The following is a 16652-nucleotide window of genomic DNA, read 5'->3' on the forward strand; positions in this document are numbered from 1 at the left end:
CAGAGGGGAAACAGAGGCAGGGGACAGCTCCCCAAGCCCAGGTGCGGATCTGAGTTTCTGACAGTGTGAAGTATCAGTTGGGGTGGGGGCAGGGCAGGCTTGGGGGGAGACTCCCCACGTGGCCCCTCCCCTCTGCGTGGAACATCAAACAGGGGTGGGGTGAAGTCGAAGTCTGGGGAGAGGAGAGGGGAGCCGGCCCCTCTCCCCTTTTCTGCAGGCCTGGCTGGGGGGTGGGCAGGGCGCTGGAGAGGCTTGCTGGAGCCCGCAGAGCCTGCCCCCCTCCCTCCCTCCCTCCCTCCCTCCCTCCTGCTCTCCAGCGCTGGCCTGCGCCCAGCTGGCGTCCTGTGTCCCCAAGGGAGGGAAGCGAGCAATCAATTAATCTAAGTAAAAGCCTGGGCCCTGCGAGCCACTTGTCCAGCCCCGCCCCACCAGCCCCACCGGGCCTCTATTACCCCAGGCTCTATTGCCTCAGGCTCTATCACCCCCCCCCCATCGCCCTGCCTCTATCTCCCCGGCCTCTATCGCACCAGACTCTATGGATGTCGGTTTTGAACTCACACAGTCACGCACAAGTGTGGAGCACCAGCTGTGTGCAGCGTGTCCCCTGAGTCGAGTCTGGGGGTGTCACGCAGGTCTCCAGATGGGATGGCCCCCCCCCGCCTCCCTGGGGTTGCAGCCGGGTGGGCTTCCTGGAGGAGGAGATCTGGGGGTGGGGGAGGGCAGGGCCCCAGGGGAGATTCTGAGACCCCGAGCCAGTTGTAGATGGCACAAAACCAACTGTGGGGGGCAAAATAATGTCTCCCGAGATTCTCCTGGGGGGCCTGGCACCCGTGGCTCACGCCTGTCATCCTAGCTACTCAGGAGGCTGAGATCTGAGGATCACGGTTCAAAGCCAGCCCGGGGTAGGAAAGTCTATGAGACTCTTATCTTCAATAAACCACTTAGAAAACTAGAAGAGCTGAGGGAAGGGCTGGGAAGGTGGCTCAGTGGTAGAGCGCTTGCCTCACATGCATGAGGCCCTGGGTTCGATTCCTCAGCACCACAAAAGCAAAAAGAAAAAAGCCGGAGGTGGCGCTGTGGCTCATGTGGTAGAGTGCTAGCCTTGAGCTGAAGAGCTGAGGGACAGCGCCCAGGCCCAGAGTTCAAGCCCCAGGACCTGTGCAAGCACACGCGCGTGCGCGCACACACACACACACACACACACACATTCTACATGCAGCAGCCTTTACATCTTTCAGTGTATAGTTTTTTTTCTCTCCTTTTCCTTTTTTTCTTGTTGGTCATGGGGCCTGAACTCTGGGCCTGGGCGCTGTCCCTCAGCTCTTCAGCTCAAGGCTAGCGCTCTACCACTTGAGTCACAGCACCACTTCCGGTTTTCTGGTGGTTAATTGGAGTCTCACAGACTTTCCTGCTCTGGTTGGCTTTGAACCACCATCCTGAGTAGCTGGAATTACAGGCGTGAGCCACCACACTGGGCAGATGGAGAGTTAGCCGGTCTAAAAGATGTGTGGAAAATGGGTTCCAGGCAGGAGGAGCCACAAGCCCCTGAGCAGGTGAGTGTCACCCGGCCCCAGTGACCGGAGCTGGAGCTGTGATTGGAGCCACCAGAACCCCCAGGGAGTGGGTGCAGCAGCTGGGCCCAGGTGCGATGTAGCGCTCCGCGCCCACCTCTTCCTTCCTTCTGTCGCATCTCCAAGGAAGGGGACACCTGGAATGTGGCTTTTTTTCCTCCCTTCCATTTTTCCACGATCCTCCCTCTTAAATTTAGCTCTGTGCACATGGAACTCTGTACAGGAAAAACAAGAAGGTATAAAAATACCATTCTATTCTATCTCGGGCAGTGGAGGGCTGGAGTTCAGAGAATGGAGATAACGTGGAGATGGGCTGCAGGCACAGTCCGATCCAGGACCCTGGATGAGCACTCACCTCCTGCCTGGCCCTATCTGTGGGTCCCCATCTCTTCCCTTCTGCTCAGGACACAGCCTTGGCCCAGCCTGCCTCTGCCCATAGTTCTGTCCTCACCCGTCCCTGACCAAAAAGAAGGAGGAGGAGGAGGAGGAAGAAGAAGAGGAAGAGAAGGAGGAGGAGGAGAATGTTTGGGGACCAGTAACATAGGGATATTTGCTTTTCTATTTGCTTTCTGGCTCCAGGTAGCAGGAACAGACTGTGCAAAGGCCCTGGGGCAGGCTGCACCTGGCCAGTTGGAGGAGTCAATAAGGAGCCCCTACCATTTTATCAGGGAAGGAGCAACTAAAAGGCAGAATGCCTGAGCATGGTATGACAGGCACAATTTTCATAGCAAGGTTTTGGGTGTGCTGTATGTAATGTGCCATTCCTGGGTCTTTGAGCATAACATTATGCTCTACCCCTTGACCTACAGTTTTTTCTGGTGGTTAACTGGAGGTAAGGGTCTCATGGACTTTCCTGCCTGGGCTGGCCTCAAACCACGATCCTCAGATCTCAGCCTCCTGCGTAGTAAGCTGGAATGACAGGCATGAGCCACTGGCGCCAGGCTGCTGTTGCTGTTTTCACTGGAAAAAGGTGGAAGAACCTGTCTGTTTGATAGATGGGGAAACCGAGGCCCAGAAAAGAGGAAGGGTCGCCTCCCCTCACCACCACACCCTGAGGCAGATGGGAGCCGCTGGGGGCTCGTGCAGAAGCGAAGGGGCTGGATGCCGCGTCCTCAGACGCCCCCTGGTGGCTACTGGAAGAATGCACCCAAGGGGCAGCTGGGCTGGACCTGCCCCAGCAACTCCTCTCTTCACCCCACTCAGGACACGGTGTTCCCCATCTACTGATGGGAGCCCGTGACACCTCTGTCCCTGGGCCCGGCCAGGGGTGGGAACGGTGCACCGGAGGCTCTGGGAGTGGGCCAGGACAGAGGTAAAAGTGGATTTCTCACCTGTGCCTGGTACAAACCAAAGGGAACTTCACAGGGTGCGGGGGGGGGGGGGGGGGGGTCTCCTCCCCCCAGGAAGCCCTCCGGGATTGTCCGGCCCAGCTGTCCGGCTCATGGGAAGTGGTCTCAAGGACATCCTGTGGAAGATGGTAGACCTGGCCCAGAGGTGAAGGGAAATGTCCGTGTGAGACCTGCAGGCCTGAATTCAAATCCTGACTGCGTTTCCTGTGTTCTTCCTGGACAAAAGCACTGCTCTTTCTGAACTCTGCTTTCTCAGCCACAATTGGGGGCAGACCCAATGCTGTCCTTTAGGGTGCTCAGTCTGGGGGTCAGGGGTGGGATGGGGAGAACATGGCCCTATGTTCTTCGCTGCCACAGTACAGAGTGATTTGCAAGGCTGAGGCAGGAGACTGGCAAGTTCGAGACCAGCCGGGCCTACATGGTGAGGATCTGACTCAAAGATAGAAAAAACAAAGACAGAGGCAGAAGCAGACCTCTTTGGCGGGATCCAGAGATTCCCGAAGCTATCTTAAAGCCTAGGAACTTCAGATACAGCTTGATCAAGGGGCTCAGACTGTGGTCTCCTTCTGGGACACTGCTCTGCTCATCCATTGGCTTCCGGGTCACCGCTCCTCCAGGCCCGGAGCTGACCCCAGCTGACCCTAGGCTGTAGTTCTAAACCAAGGCCTGGGCGGGCTGGACATTGGGGTGGTGCACGGTGGCTCTCAGAGCTGAGTTCCAGGTAGCAGCCTACTGCCAACGTGCTTCGAGTCGGAGGACAAGTGGGTCAGTTCTCTGGCTGTGTGTGTGTGCGCGCGCATCCTGGGCACGCTGGACACAGAGCCCTTACATCTCTTAGTTTCCAGTCGGTGGCTCAAGCAGTAAAAGTAACTCCAGTGGCGAAGGGGTGTGGCTCCAGCGCTAAGGGGCGTGACTCCAGGGCAAGGGGTGTGGTTATTGAGGAAATGGGCGTGGTTCCAGCGGTATGGTAGAGGCTATGCCTGTAAGGGGCGTGGCCCCAGCGGTAGGGGGCGTGGCCCCAGCAGTAAGGGGCGTGACTCCAGCAGTAAGGGGCGTGAGTTCAGCGGTACAGGAGTGGCTATGGCTGTAAGGGGCGTGGCTCAAGACATGATGAGTGTGGCTCCAGCCGTAGGGAGAGGCTGGACTCGTGGGCGTGGCCTCCGCTGTGGGGGCGTGGCTCCAGCGGTGGGGGCGTGGCTCCAGCAGTAAGGGGCAGGGCTCCACGGCACTAGTTGTGTCCCTGCGTGGTGGAGGCCGCCCCAATGACCTTAAGAGTTCTGGAAATCTTCGTGTTTGGCCTTGTCACCTTGCCCATCCTCACAGCTGGTGTGCTTGAGATGCTCAACAGTGAATTTCCTCCTGTCCAGGCTGTTGGGGCTCGCTGCTCCAGGACGCTGTCTCCCCCCACTCCCTCAGCCACGCACCCCTCTCCCACACGCCAGCGGTCGGCTGGGACCCCCGGATGCGGGCACGCAGCCACGCAGGGGAGAAGGGGCTCCCAGGAACGGAGATCCCCACCCCCACCCCTCCAGAACCCCCAGACACGGCCCCACTGCGAGGCAGAGGCCCCGAGACGGGGCGGCTCTCTCGGGATCACGGCGTTGTGGGGGTGCAAAGCCCAGTCTCGGGGTGCGGGGTCGCTGGCAGGTCGGCCTGAGGACCCCGCCCGTCGCGAAGATGCTTTCCCAGAGCGCCCGCGCCGTGTGCAGCGCGCGCCCCCTGCCGGGCGCCCGGGGAATCGGCGCCCCCAAACCTAAAAGGCGCAGAGGACTCGGGGACCAGGCTGTCCAGAGGGAGAGGCTGAGGGTGAACCCCCCGACCACCCCCTAGCTGCAACCCTGGCTCTGCCCCTTGGGCCTGCATGGCCTGGGGTGAGTCCCCGACTCTGGGCCTCAGTTTCTCCCTCCATATTGGGGTCCTCATATTGATTCTTGCCACGTAAGGTCCGGGCCAGGGTCTGCCTGGACGTCTCTGGAGGGGACAGCCGGGCGCTGTGTGTCCCTCCCACCCAGGGCCCTCTCTGAGTCGGTATCCCTCCCACCCCCCAGGCCAGGCTGGACAGCAGGCGGATACAGGGCTCAGGGGAGCTGGGAGCCAACCCCAAGCCCAGTTCCCAGGACGCACAGCTGTTTCCGCTGGGGGGGGGAACCAGCTGGCCCCGCGCCCCGTCCACCTGCTGCCCCTGCCTGACCCCCCTGTTCCCACGGAGATCGAAGCGGGAATAGCGGAGTCCTTGGCCTTGTCTCTAAGCCCAGCACGACCTGCCCGAAACAGCTCCCCAAAGATTCATCTCCAACCCCCCAAACCCTGGATCAGGCTCAGCCCCTGTCCTCGTCCCGGGGCTCCCGGTGGATCAGACCAGAGAGGTTCCCCAAGGCCCTCGGGACAAACTCCTTCCACCCAGCCGGTAAACTGAGTCCCGGGAGGTGGCTTGCTTCCTTTGGGCTCGCGGGTCTCTTTCTGCCAGGGTCTGCCTTCCCCGGCCCTGGTCTTCTTCGGTATCTCCTCCTCTCGCTTCCCCGGCCTGCGCCCCTCGCCTCGCCGCGCCCCCGCATCCGGTCAGTCCACAATTCCGGAGGAATCCCCCGCCGGCCGCCCTGCCCTGTCCCGAGACCCGCCCTCAGCTCCGCCCCCGCCACACCATTGGCAGCTTCGTACAGCGCCCGCGCTGCCATTGGCTACTTCCGTGCGATGGGCCCGCCCTCCCTCCTAGACTTTGGAGCCGGTGGGTGTGGTTTCGAATGGGCGTGGTTGCGAGGGGGCGGGGACTCGCCGGCCGCCCCGCCCAGTGTCCCTGCCCCGGGCGTCGGTCCTGTTGCTCCGGCACAAGCCCCGGACCCCTAGCAGACAGCTGGACGGATCCACGACGGTCAGACGCCCGGACGGACCCAGGAGCAGGTGAGAGAGAGAGATGGAGCCCACCTGGCTTTCTTGTGGCCCTCACCCCCCCCCCGGGCCCCTCCCTGAGCCCCTTCCCATTGCCTGCCCATGCTCCTGCATCAGTTTCCCGGTCTGTCACTGGTTGTGGGGGTTGAAGGGGGAAAGATTGGGTGTGGACTGCCCACCTGCACTGGCTTGGAGCCCTGCCCTGGGACCACTGGCCACCCTCTGGGAGAACTCTCATGGACTCTGCCCCTTTCATAGAGCAGGTGGCTTGAGGCTGGGCCAAATTTTAGGTGTTGGGAGCCAAGAATATGGCTGAGTAGGACCCAGAGGGTCCCCAGCCCGCTCCCCGAGGCCTCAGTTTTACCAGGGATGGATGGGACTGGCGCCGCCAAGGTAATTGGTAGGTAGCCCAGCCCCAGGGCTGTCCCCTCCTGGCCTCTGTTGGGTCCCTCGCTGGCCCCATTTCCCAGGAAGGGTGAACTGAGCCAGCCAAGAGGCCAGCGGTTTGGCCAAGGAGACGTAGACAGAGGCAGGGTGGGGAATCTGCTGACTTTCTGGATTCTACATGGGGGGGGGGGGTGAGGGTGGAAAGAGGAAGAGGGGAAGGGGGGGAACGAGGGAGGAGGGGACGCGCCAGCTATAAACCGGACTCCCAGGTCACTTCCTGAGCTCTGGTGGGGGCAGTGACAACATGGGGGACAAACCTGGCCCTGGAGCTGTGGTGGCACTTTACACAAGCAACTCCTTTCGTGTGGGCCTCGATTTCCCCCATGTGTGAAATGGGGTAAGGGGGCCGTGACTGCCTGGGTTTGAGGGAGACCCTGGGAGGATGGTCCCTGCATGAGCCACCTCTCCAGCCACTCCCCAGGCCTGGTGCAGCCTCAGGGCCTTTGCCCGAGACCAGCAGGACAGGTTCACACAGGCGCCAACTTTAAAACATAACAAGTTGACTTGCTGGGCCGGGGCCCAGGAAGTGCCCGCTTGGGCCTGGCCGCTGGGAGGGGCCCAGAGGGGGGAGGGACTGGGCTGGGGACAATGCCAGGGGGACGCGGTACCTATGGAAACCAGGGACAAAGAGATGGGGTGGGCCATACCTGGAGGTGCTCCTCTGGCCAGGGCTGTGGAGAGGCCGGAGCCCCTGGTGGTGGATGACGGCTGCACCCCCAAGCAGGCGGGGGGGGGGGGACTCCATGGCTTGTTGTGGCCTTGAGTAGCCCTGAGCCTCAGGGACATTGAATATGGGGAGGGGGGGTGGCTTTGTCTGGGAAATGGATCCACAAGATCCCAGCGAGGGGGGGGAGGGAGGCGGATCACACCTCCAGATGTTGTCATGGAAACGGCACTACCCGGAGATGGAGCCCAGGTGGAGTCCTGGGTGCTGATAGGCCAGGGAGAAGGCAGAGCCCCCCCCTCCCTCCGACCTCAGTTTCCCTTGCTGAGGTCCCCTAAGGAAGGGCTGGGAAAGAACCTGGTTGGGGGCTTCTGTGTGTCTCTAACCTTGAAGAGTTTGTGGTTGGGGGGCCTTGGTCCCAAAAAGGGCTCCTCAGGCATCTTCCCTGCAGGGTAGCCTGTGGGGAAGGGGAGATTTGAACTCCAAACTTGCAAAGAGGGGAAGAGAACTCTGGAATAAGGGCTGGTTCCAAATCTCTAGGCTTGGGGCTGGGAAGATGGCTTAGTGGTAGAGTGCTTGCCTAGCATGCATGAAGCCCTGGGTTCAGTTCTTCAGCACCACACACATAGGAAAAGCCAGCCGGGTGCTGGTAGCTCACACCTGTCATCCTAGTTACTCAGGAGGCTGAGATCTGAGGATCACCATTCAAAGCCAGCCCGGGCAGGAAAGGCCATGAGATTCTTTTTTTTTTTTTTTTTTTTTTGTCAGTCGTGGGGCTTGAACTCTGGGCCTGGGCGCTGTCCCTCAGCTCTTCAGCTCAAGGCGAGCGCTCTACCACTTGAGCTACAGCGCCATTTCCGGTTTTCTGGTGGTTTATTGGAGATAGGAGTCTCACGGTCTCTCCTGCCCGGGCTGGCTTTGAACCGCGATCCTCAGATCTCAGCCTTCTGAGTAGCTAGGATTACAGGCGTGAGCCACCAGCGCCCGGCGGCCATGAGATTCTTATCTCCAATAGACCACTAGAAAACTGGAAGTGGTGCTGTGGCTCAAGTGGTAGAGCACCAGCCTTGAGCAAAAGAAGCTCAGGGACAGTACCCAGGCCCTGAGTTCAAGCTTCAGGACTGGCAAAACCAAAACCAAAACCAAAACTCAAGGCTGTGTATGGACCCTGACTCAGTTTCCCCCTCAGTAACAACAGCCCGTTTTGCTTGTCTGTGAAGAGAATCAGGCCCTGAGGCTGTGGAGGTGAAGCTGCTGAACCTGGCCGTCCGCTTCCCTTGTGTGTCTGTGTTCTGGGAAGGGCCAGAGCTGGGAGCTGCTGAGCGCAAGCCCCTCCACGCAGGGTGGGGGCTGGCGTGGGCCTTGGCACATCTGTGTGTGGGACTCAGCCTCCACGGCGGGACCTTGGACCTTGGCTGAGGTCTCTGACATCCTGTCCTGGCGCTGGCTGCTGGTTTATTCATTCAGTAATCAGCACCTGCAGGAAGTCAAGCTGGTGCAAGGGCACTGGGGTCTGTGGCCCGCAGGGCCTGGGGCTCCCACACACCTTCCATTTTCTTCCAAGGCTGGGGCTTGAACTCAGGGCCTGAGTACTGCCCTTGAGCTTTTATTATTATTATTATTATTTTTGGGGGGTCCAGTCGTGGGGCCTGAACTCTGGGCCTGGGCACTGTCTCTCAGCTCTTCAGCTCAAGGCTAGCACTCTACCTCTTGAACCACAGCGCCACTTCCAGCTTTTTTTTTTTTTTTTGCTTATGTGGTGCTGAGGAATCGAACCCAGGGCCTCGAGCATGCAAGGCAAGCGCTCTACCACTGAGCCACCTTCCCAGCCCCATTATTATTATTTTTAATGCAAGGCTGGCTCTCTACCACTTGGGCCACAACTCCACTTCTGGCTTTTTTTTGCTGGGTTCCTTGGAGATAAGAGTCTTAGGCACTTTTCCTTCTCTGGCTGGCTTTGAACTGGGATCCTCAGATCTCAGCTTCCTGAGTTGCTGGGATAACAGACGTGAGCCAATGGAGTGGCTCCATGTGCACCCCTCCAGGTGGCTAGGCCCCCCCCCGCCATTTTGGGGTGAGGGCTCTGGTGAACCCTGTTGGAGAACCCTCGGTGCACCCCCCCTTTGTCCGGGAGCCAGCAGCACCAGCTGGCCGGGCCTGCGCAGTGGGGGGAGAGAGTGGGTGCAGCAGGAGCCTGTGGTGGGGGGCGGTACTGTGGTGGCATTGTGTGTGTCCCCCCCCCCAGGGCTCCGCAAGGCTGTGGGGCAGAGGCGGAGGCCGCGTTGGGACACCACGGGGCCGGGCTGTGTGCCCAGCCAGGGAGCCCCCGGCTCTGGCCATCAATTATTGATGCTCTTCGTGTGGGACATGAAGAATTCATGGGCCGGAGCCAGCTCACGAGAGACCCGGCTGTGTTTTTGGGAATTTTGCCATCGGGTCCCTCCCACAAAGCCCTAGGAGAAGTGACCGCGCATGCACCTCAGGGGTGCACCCGTGAGGGGGCTTATGTGTAAATAAAAGAGGGGAGCCCAGGCTGGGAAGGTGGCTCAATGGTAGAGCGCTTGCCTTGCATGCCTGAGGCCCTGGGTTCGATTCCTCAGCACCACATAAGCAAAAAGAAAAAAGCCGGAAGTGGCGCTGTGGCTCAAGTGGTAGAGTGCTAGCCTTGAGCTGAAGAGCTGAGGGACAGCGCCCAGGCCCAGAGTTCAGGCCCCACGACCAGACCAAAAATAAATACCTCAGTGCTTGTGCAGCGAGGATGATGACATCCTGGGCTGCATCCATCCCCAGTCCTGCAACACAAATAAATAAATAAGACAAAATGAAGCTACAGAACTGGGAGGTGGATCACTCCTGCCTGTCATCCTAGCTGCTCAGCGGAGGCTGAGATTCAGAGGATCCAGGTTTGAGGCCAGCCCGGGCAGGAAAGTCTGCAAGACTATCACCTCCAGATAACTCACAAATAAAAAGCTGTACTACAGGCGTGGCTCAAGTATTAGAGCACCAGACTCTATTTCCAACCTTCCCTCCCCCCCCCCCCTTCCCCACTGCCCACAAGCTGAGATTACACCTGGCCAGACTTTGTGCATCCATGACAGTCCTGGGGCTTGAACTCAGGGCACCTGGGCACTGTCCCTGAGCTTCTTTTGCTCAAGGCTGGTGCTCTACCACTTGGGCCACAGCACCACTTCCGGCTTTTTGTGGTTCATTGGAGAGGAAGGAGTCTCAGGGTCTTTCCTGTATGGGCTGACTTCAAACTGAGATCCCCAGATCTCAGCCTCCTGAGTAGTGAGGATGACAGGTGTGAGCCACTGGTGCTGGGCCAGAATCCCGCCCCCCACCCCAGGTAGCATTCAGCCATGCGGTACTTACTGAGCGCCAGCTGTGGGCCTGGCCTGGCCTGGTGTCCCACAGCCCCCGGCAGGATGATGGTCTCGTTTCCTCATGTTTGTCTAACAAATGGTTTGGTGGAGAGGCTGGGGCCACCACCAAACAGGACAAAGGTCCAGAGCGCCCGGGCAGGCACACAGGCTCAGACATTCAAAGGCCCTGAGGCCGACTGTATTACAAAATCAGCCAGGAGGCTCCTGGAGCTGGACAGGAAGGCAGGGGAAGGGAGGCTCGGGTGACTCAGGGACAGGTGGGCCTGGGAGGTATTTTAGAGAAGCAGGTGCAAGCAGGGCTCCCTCACAGGGCACCCCCCCACCCCCCCACCCCCCCGCGCTCCCTGACTCAGGGGAGGCCCAGAGAGACAGCCCGGCCTCGGACCTTGGCCTTGTGCGAGTCAGGATCCGTTCGTTCATGGCCGGTTTTGTTGAGAGTATCCAACAGGGGGGGTAGGGGCAGAGTTCAGAGTGCAAATGATGAAGTGGGGTTTGGCAGAGGGCAGCCCCATGGCTCAGACCTAAGGTAGAATGTGGGGGTGGGGGCAGGGCTAGGGGTGGGCAGAGCCCCGTTGGCGCTGGCTGCATGTCGATTTTAGAGATGGAAAAGCTGTGCCCTGGGGCTTGGGGCGGCTCTGGGGTCAGGGTGGGGAGATCTCGGGCCGGTGGATGGAAGGGGCTACAGTCTCCTACATACCTGACGTGTCCCTGCCTCAGGACCTTTGCACAGGCCGGCCTCCCTCTCCCCTGCAACTCATAACCCCAGTTTACTCTGCAGAGAGGCCTTTCTGACCTCCCCTGCCTTGGCTTTGACCTTCCCCGCGGCTAGATGACAGGCGGGAGCCCCCGGCGCCCAGCCCAAATCCTGATACTTTTAATTCCTCAGATTTCCTTCCCATCCTTTCAGTGAGTTATGAAATATAGAGGAAGAGAGGCCTAGGTTGGGAATGCTCAGCTCAGAGGGACAATTCACAGACTATGAAATTCACTATTACAGCTGGGTGCTGGTGATGTACGCCTGTAACCCCAACTCCTCAGGGAGCTGAGATCTGAGGATGGAGGTTCGAAGCCAGCCTGGGCAGAGCTGTCTGTGAAACTCCTCTAATTAATCACACACACACACACACACACACACACACACACACACACACACACACACACAGCTGTAAGTGGAGCGGTGGCTCAAGTGGTAGAGCGCCACCCTTGAGCAAAAGCCGCTCAGAGACGGCGCCCCCAGGCCCTGAGGTTCAAACCAGCCCCCCCCAAATGAAAATTTAAACATTCACTGTTTTACGGTGCACAATGGTATGATTCACACATTGTGTTGTACTTCCAGAACTTTCCAGCCACCTTAGCAGTCCCCGTAAGCAGCCTCCCGCCCCTGCCAGCGCCTGACCAGCCCACTTCCTGTCTCTGGCTCCATCTGTTCCGGGTGGTTCCTAGCAGCTGCTGCCTGAGCGCCTTGCCCCCCCCCGCCCCCCCCCAGCCCCCCCCCCCCCGGGGCTGTCGAGTGTGTCACTGCCGTGTCCTGGCTGTGTGGTGATCAGGCCTGGCCGTCCCTTCATCTGGTTGTGTTTTTGTGTTGTTTTTTTTCCCCCTGGGTTGGTGGTGGGGCTTGAACTCAGGGCCTGGGCGCTGTCCTGAGCTTTTTCCCTCAAGGCGAGCGCTCTACCACTTGAGCCACAGCGCCACTTCTGGTTTTCTGGTGGTTCATTGGAGATAAGAGTCTCACGGACCTTCCTGCCCGGGCTGGCTTTGAACCGCGATCCTCCTATCTCAGCCTCCTGCGTAGCTGGGATGACAGGCGTGAGCTTGTTTGGTTTTGGTTTTGGGGCGGGGATGATGCAGACCAGCGCGCGGCTGCCCCAGGCCAGCGTGGCGCTCGGGCCGGCGGCTCTGAGGTCAGGGGCCTGTCTCTGTGGTCATCGCGGTGACCCCGGGCGCCTGGTGTACAGCTGGTGCTCTAGAACTGCGTGTTGACTGACTCGTTTGGGTCGGTGTGGGCCTGGGTCCCCCCGGGCCGGAGCAGGGACCCGGGTGTCTGTAGTGCCTCCCGGCAGGAAGGAAGGCCGGGGTTTATTTTGGTCCAGGCCTGGTCCCTGGGGGAGTTTCTGGCAGAACAATGGGCTCCGGGATAGGAAGGGAAGGGGAGCGGGGCGGCTGGCCGCCCCAGGTGTGGCCAGGCCTCTGGGCTGGGAGCGAGGAGGCCGCGCTGCCCGCCCCCCTCCCCTTTCCTGCGGCATCTCCAAAGTCTGTCAACAGGCCCACTCTTTTCTGAGCCAACGTGTGCAGTGTCCCAGCCCAGAGAGGCACGGAGCTCTGCCCAAGGACGCACAGCCTCTGAGATGCACAGCTATCTTCCCCTCCTGGCTCATCTGTAATCCAGGAGGCTGGGTCCAAGGCCTGTGGGGGTGGGGTGGGGATCTCTCTGGGTTCCTCTGGCTGCACATGGGCTCTCAGGCATTCAACAACTGGGCTGAAGAGATGGGGTAGAATGTTCTAGAAACGGGCAGGATGGCATCGAAAGGGGAATACCAGGGGACCATCCTGAAGTTGTCATGTGGAGGATACTGAAGTTGTCATGGCCTTCTGCCCCAGAACTGAGTTGTCTATTCCTATTTCACAGCTGGGGAAACTGAGGCAGGGCTGGTAGTGGGCCCTCAAGAGTGAGCTTGGTTTTCTTGTCACAGGGAAGAGTGTGCGGCTCCCCCATCTCCCCACCCAGAGGCTCAAGGCCCCTCAGAAGCACCAAGGAGACCAGCAGTGTATTGCTGTGTGGCCTTGGGGAAGTGGCTGGGCCTCTCTGAGCTTTTGGGTTGTGGAGGAACTGGCGTGTCTCTGGCCTGTGGACAGCAGGGTCCAGTAGCTGGGTGGTGGCACGGAAGCCCATCCACTTCATCCTGATTTTTGAGGGAAGGGGGGGGCTGGGGCTCCTCCCTAGGTCTCAGCTTGCACACAGATGGGCTTTTTGTGGGGCTCCTGGGGTGAGGGTCCCACAGGGCCCTACTGTTCTGGCTGCCTGGGCTGGGGTCTGAGTGGGCTGTGATGTCTCCCGACCCCTGCCCTACTGGGCCTGGGCCTCCTTATTATTTTGTGCTGGTCCTGTCTCAAACTCAGGGCCTAGGTGCTGTCTCTGAGTTTTCGTTGCTCAAGGTGGGTGTTCTACCACTTGAACCACAGCTCCACTTCCAGCTTTTTTTGGGTCTGTCATGGGGCTTGAACTCTGGGCCTGGGCACTGTCCCTCAGCTCTTCAGCTCAAGGCCAGCGCTCTACCACTTGAGCCACAGCGCCACTTCCGGTTTTCTGGTGGTTCATGGGAGATAGGAGTCTCATGGACTTTCTTGCCCAGGCTGGCCTCGACTGGAGATCCTCAGATCTCAGCCTCCTGAGCAGCTGGGATGACAGGCGTGAGCCACCAGCGCTCGGCTCTCAGGAGAGTCTTGTGGATCCCTTTAGGGGCCGGGAGGCTGGGGACACAAGTCACCATAATTACCTCCTCCCCATCCCAGCCACCGTCCAGGGCCTAGAACTCAGGAGCTGTGGGATCGGACGGGGGGGGGGGGGCAGGAACAGCAGGCTAGACTCACAGAGGGACAGGAACCCGGTCCACTCAGCCAGGATTCCGTGGGTGTGGGGTGGGCAGCAGACGCCCTACACACTTCCCCATTCATTCCTCAGACATCAGCCCCGTCTGTCCGTCCATCCGTCTGTCCGCAGGCCGCCATGGACACGTTCAGCACGCAGAGCCTGGCCCTGAAGGCGCAGAAGAAGGTCCTGAGCAAGATGTCCTCCAAGGCCATGGTGGCCGTGTTTGCGGACGACACCAGCACGCAGGTGCTGGACGAGCTGTACCGGGCCACCAAGGAGTTCACGCGCAGCCGCAAGGAGGCGCAGCGGGTGCTGAAGGACCTGGTGAAGGTGGCGGTGAAGGTGGCGGTGGTGCTGCGGGCCGGCCAGCTGGGCGCGGAGCAGTTGGCCCAGCTCGGCCACTTCCGGCGGCGCGCGCGCAGCCTGGCCATGACGGCCGTCAGCTTCCAGCAGGTGGCCTTCACCTTCGACCGCCGCGTGCTGGCCGCCGGGCTGCTGGAGTGCCGAGACCTCTTGCACCAGGCCACCGGGCCCCACCTCACCGCCAAGTCCCACGGCCGCATCAACCACGTGTTCGGCCACTTTGCCAACGGGGACTTCCTGGCGGCGCTGTACGGGCCGGCCGAGCCCTACTGCTCCCACCTGCAGCGCATCTGCGACGGGCTGGGCCGCATGCTGGACACCGACAGCATCTGAACTCCGCCCCCCCCCGGGCCCCCTGTCCTCCCGGCCTGCGACTCAGCACCCAGCACCTCGACTCAGCACCCAGCACCTCGACTCAGCACCCAGCACCTCGACTCAGCACCCAGCACCTCGACTCAGCACCCAGCACCTCGACTCAGCACCCAGCACCTCGACTCAGCACCCAGCACCTCCCCTCCAACCCTCCCTGACCCATCTTTGAGCCAGAGATACATGCTAGGGAGCCCAGGCTGGCCCCAGATGGAGGTCACTATCCCCCCTGTCCCCCATTAAGCAAGGGCTGGGGTGACAGGCCTGGCCACCCTACCCGCTGTTGGGCCCCCCTACCCCGATCCAGCCTTGACCTGAGTCTTTACGCCGGGGGAATGTTGGACGCACACATGCGCACTGAGAGACTGGCCTCCACGAGTAGAGACTGAGGAAGACCCGGCCTCCACCTCCAGCCTCGGCCTCAGCCTCAGCCTCCAGCACGGAGCTAGAGTCAGCCTGATGTTCTGAGGTCTTCACTTTGTGGGGGCTCTGTCCCCGCCCACCTCAGGGAATGGATGAATGAGCCCCCTGCGGGACACTGGGAGAGGGGGTGCGGCCCCTTGGCAAGGGTTCCCCGACTTGCCTGGAAATGGGAAGTTGGGACTCGGGGGGTGGTGGGCTCCGCCACGGTCACCCACAGTGCCAGTGACAGGAGACGCCACAGCCCCCTGAGGTGTGTGCGTCCCTGGAATTATAACTGCACCTTTGGGGGGAAAAAGTCCTTCTTGGCCGTGTTGGGTTTGGGTTTGTTAAGCAGACGCTCTGTGGTCTGAGTGGCGCACCCCAGCCCCTCTAGTTTTATTTCACAGTTTCTGCCCAGGGCTGGACCTTGATCTTCCTCCCTAGAACCCCCACATAGTGAGATGTCAGGCCCGCGCTGCCATGCCCAGCGTGCTGGCTGAAATGAGGCTCACTAGCTTTTTAGCGAGGTTGGGCTAGGATTACGATCCTGCCAGTGTCTCCCTCCTGGGTAGCTGGAATTGCAGGTTTGAGCCACGGCACCTGGCTCACCCATGCTGTTTTAATGCCAGATGGGCCGGGTGTGGGGGCCCGAGGGGGAGCAGCTGCCTAACAAGTGGGAGGTGCAGGCTCTGCACAAGGAAAGAAAACCCACCACAAACCCACAATGATTGCTTTGGGAGGGGCTGGGAAGGCGGCTCAGCGGTAGAGCGCTTGCCTCGCATGCATGAAGCCCTGGGTTCGACTCCTCTGCACCACATAAGCAGAAAAAGCCGGAAGGGGTGCTGTGGCTCAAGTGGTAGAACGCCGGCCTTGAGCTGAAGAGCTGAGGGGCAGCGCCCAGGCCCAGAGTTCAAGCCCCATGACCAGCCAAAAAAAAAAAGACACCCCAAGCCAGGCATTTGGTGGCTCACGCCTGTCATCCTAGCTACCCAGGAGGCTGAGATCTGAGGACCAGGGTTCAAAGCCAGCCCTTGCAGGAAAGCCCATGAGACTCTTACCCCCAATAAATCTCCTCCCCCCCCGAAAAAAAGCTGGAAATAGAGCTGTGGCTCAAGTGGTAGAGCACTAGCCTTGAGCAAAAAGAGCATGGGTAAAAAACCCAGAAAGACACCCAAGATTCTCCCCCCCCTTCAGGACCAAAGGCAAGGGTGCCCTTGGGGCATGCCGCTCAGCCACGCTGCAGGTCAGGAGGGTTATTTGGGGTGCAGTCTACTTAGGGCAAAGGCCACTAACGGGAGGCCGACTAAGTGGATTTGGCCGTCTTCTTGCAAGTTTGAGGAACTGCCAACACTAAGCCTGTGGCAATGGCACTGAGCGGGCTGGGGCTGCCCGGCCTGCGCTGCCCCCTGGTGGGCCTCGCAGGAGCTGCTGGCAGGCTCCTGCCTCTACTGTCCTTCCAACTCAAGCTCTGCAGGAAAAGTGTCCCCCAGGGTCCCGATGTCCCACTCCCCCCATCCCAAGCCATGGCTGAGCTGGGCTAGAACTCTCTGATCCCTAGTCAATCATAACTTTTCCTTTCTTAATAAATCTGAAAGCCAGGGGCTGGTGTAATCTTAGCTGCTCAGGAGG

At 60.2% G+C, this 16652-nt stretch overlaps 1 protein-coding gene across 2 annotated transcripts; it reads left to right on the forward strand.

Annotated features, from left to right (window-relative positions):
* Positions 1-5728: 5728 nt before the first annotated feature.
* Tnfaip8l1 (TNF alpha induced protein 8 like 1) lies at positions 5729-15351 on the forward strand. Of its 2 annotated transcripts, none has more exons than XM_070008088.1 (2): positions 5729-5818; positions 14019-15351. In XM_070008088.1, exon 2 carries the CDS (start codon positions 14025-14027, stop codon positions 14583-14585), a length of 561 nt encoding a protein of 186 aa, XP_069864189.1. In that variant the 5' UTR covers positions 5729-5818; positions 14019-14024; the 3' UTR covers positions 14586-15351. The 2 variants fall into 2 exon arrangements, with proteins under 2 accessions (XP_069864189.1, XP_069864190.1); XM_070008089.1 differs by having other exon boundaries at positions 5773-5818; positions 13980-15351.
* Positions 15352-16652: the final 1301 nt, after the last annotated feature.

The sequence above is a fragment of the Dipodomys merriami genome, unplaced genomic scaffold, assembly GCF_024711535.1.
Source record: "Dipodomys merriami isolate MVZ:Mamm:240054 unplaced genomic scaffold, mDipMer1.0.p SCAF_70, whole genome shotgun sequence".
In the NCBI taxonomy this organism is placed as follows: domain Eukaryota; kingdom Metazoa; phylum Chordata; class Mammalia; order Rodentia; family Heteromyidae; genus Dipodomys; species Dipodomys merriami.

Bases quoted from the DNA above. Each gene is read 5' to 3' on its own strand.
- Tnfaip8l1 (XM_070008088.1), top strand. From the start codon at position 14,025: ATGGACACGTTCAGCACGCAGAGCCTGGCCCTGAAGGCGCAGAAGAAG.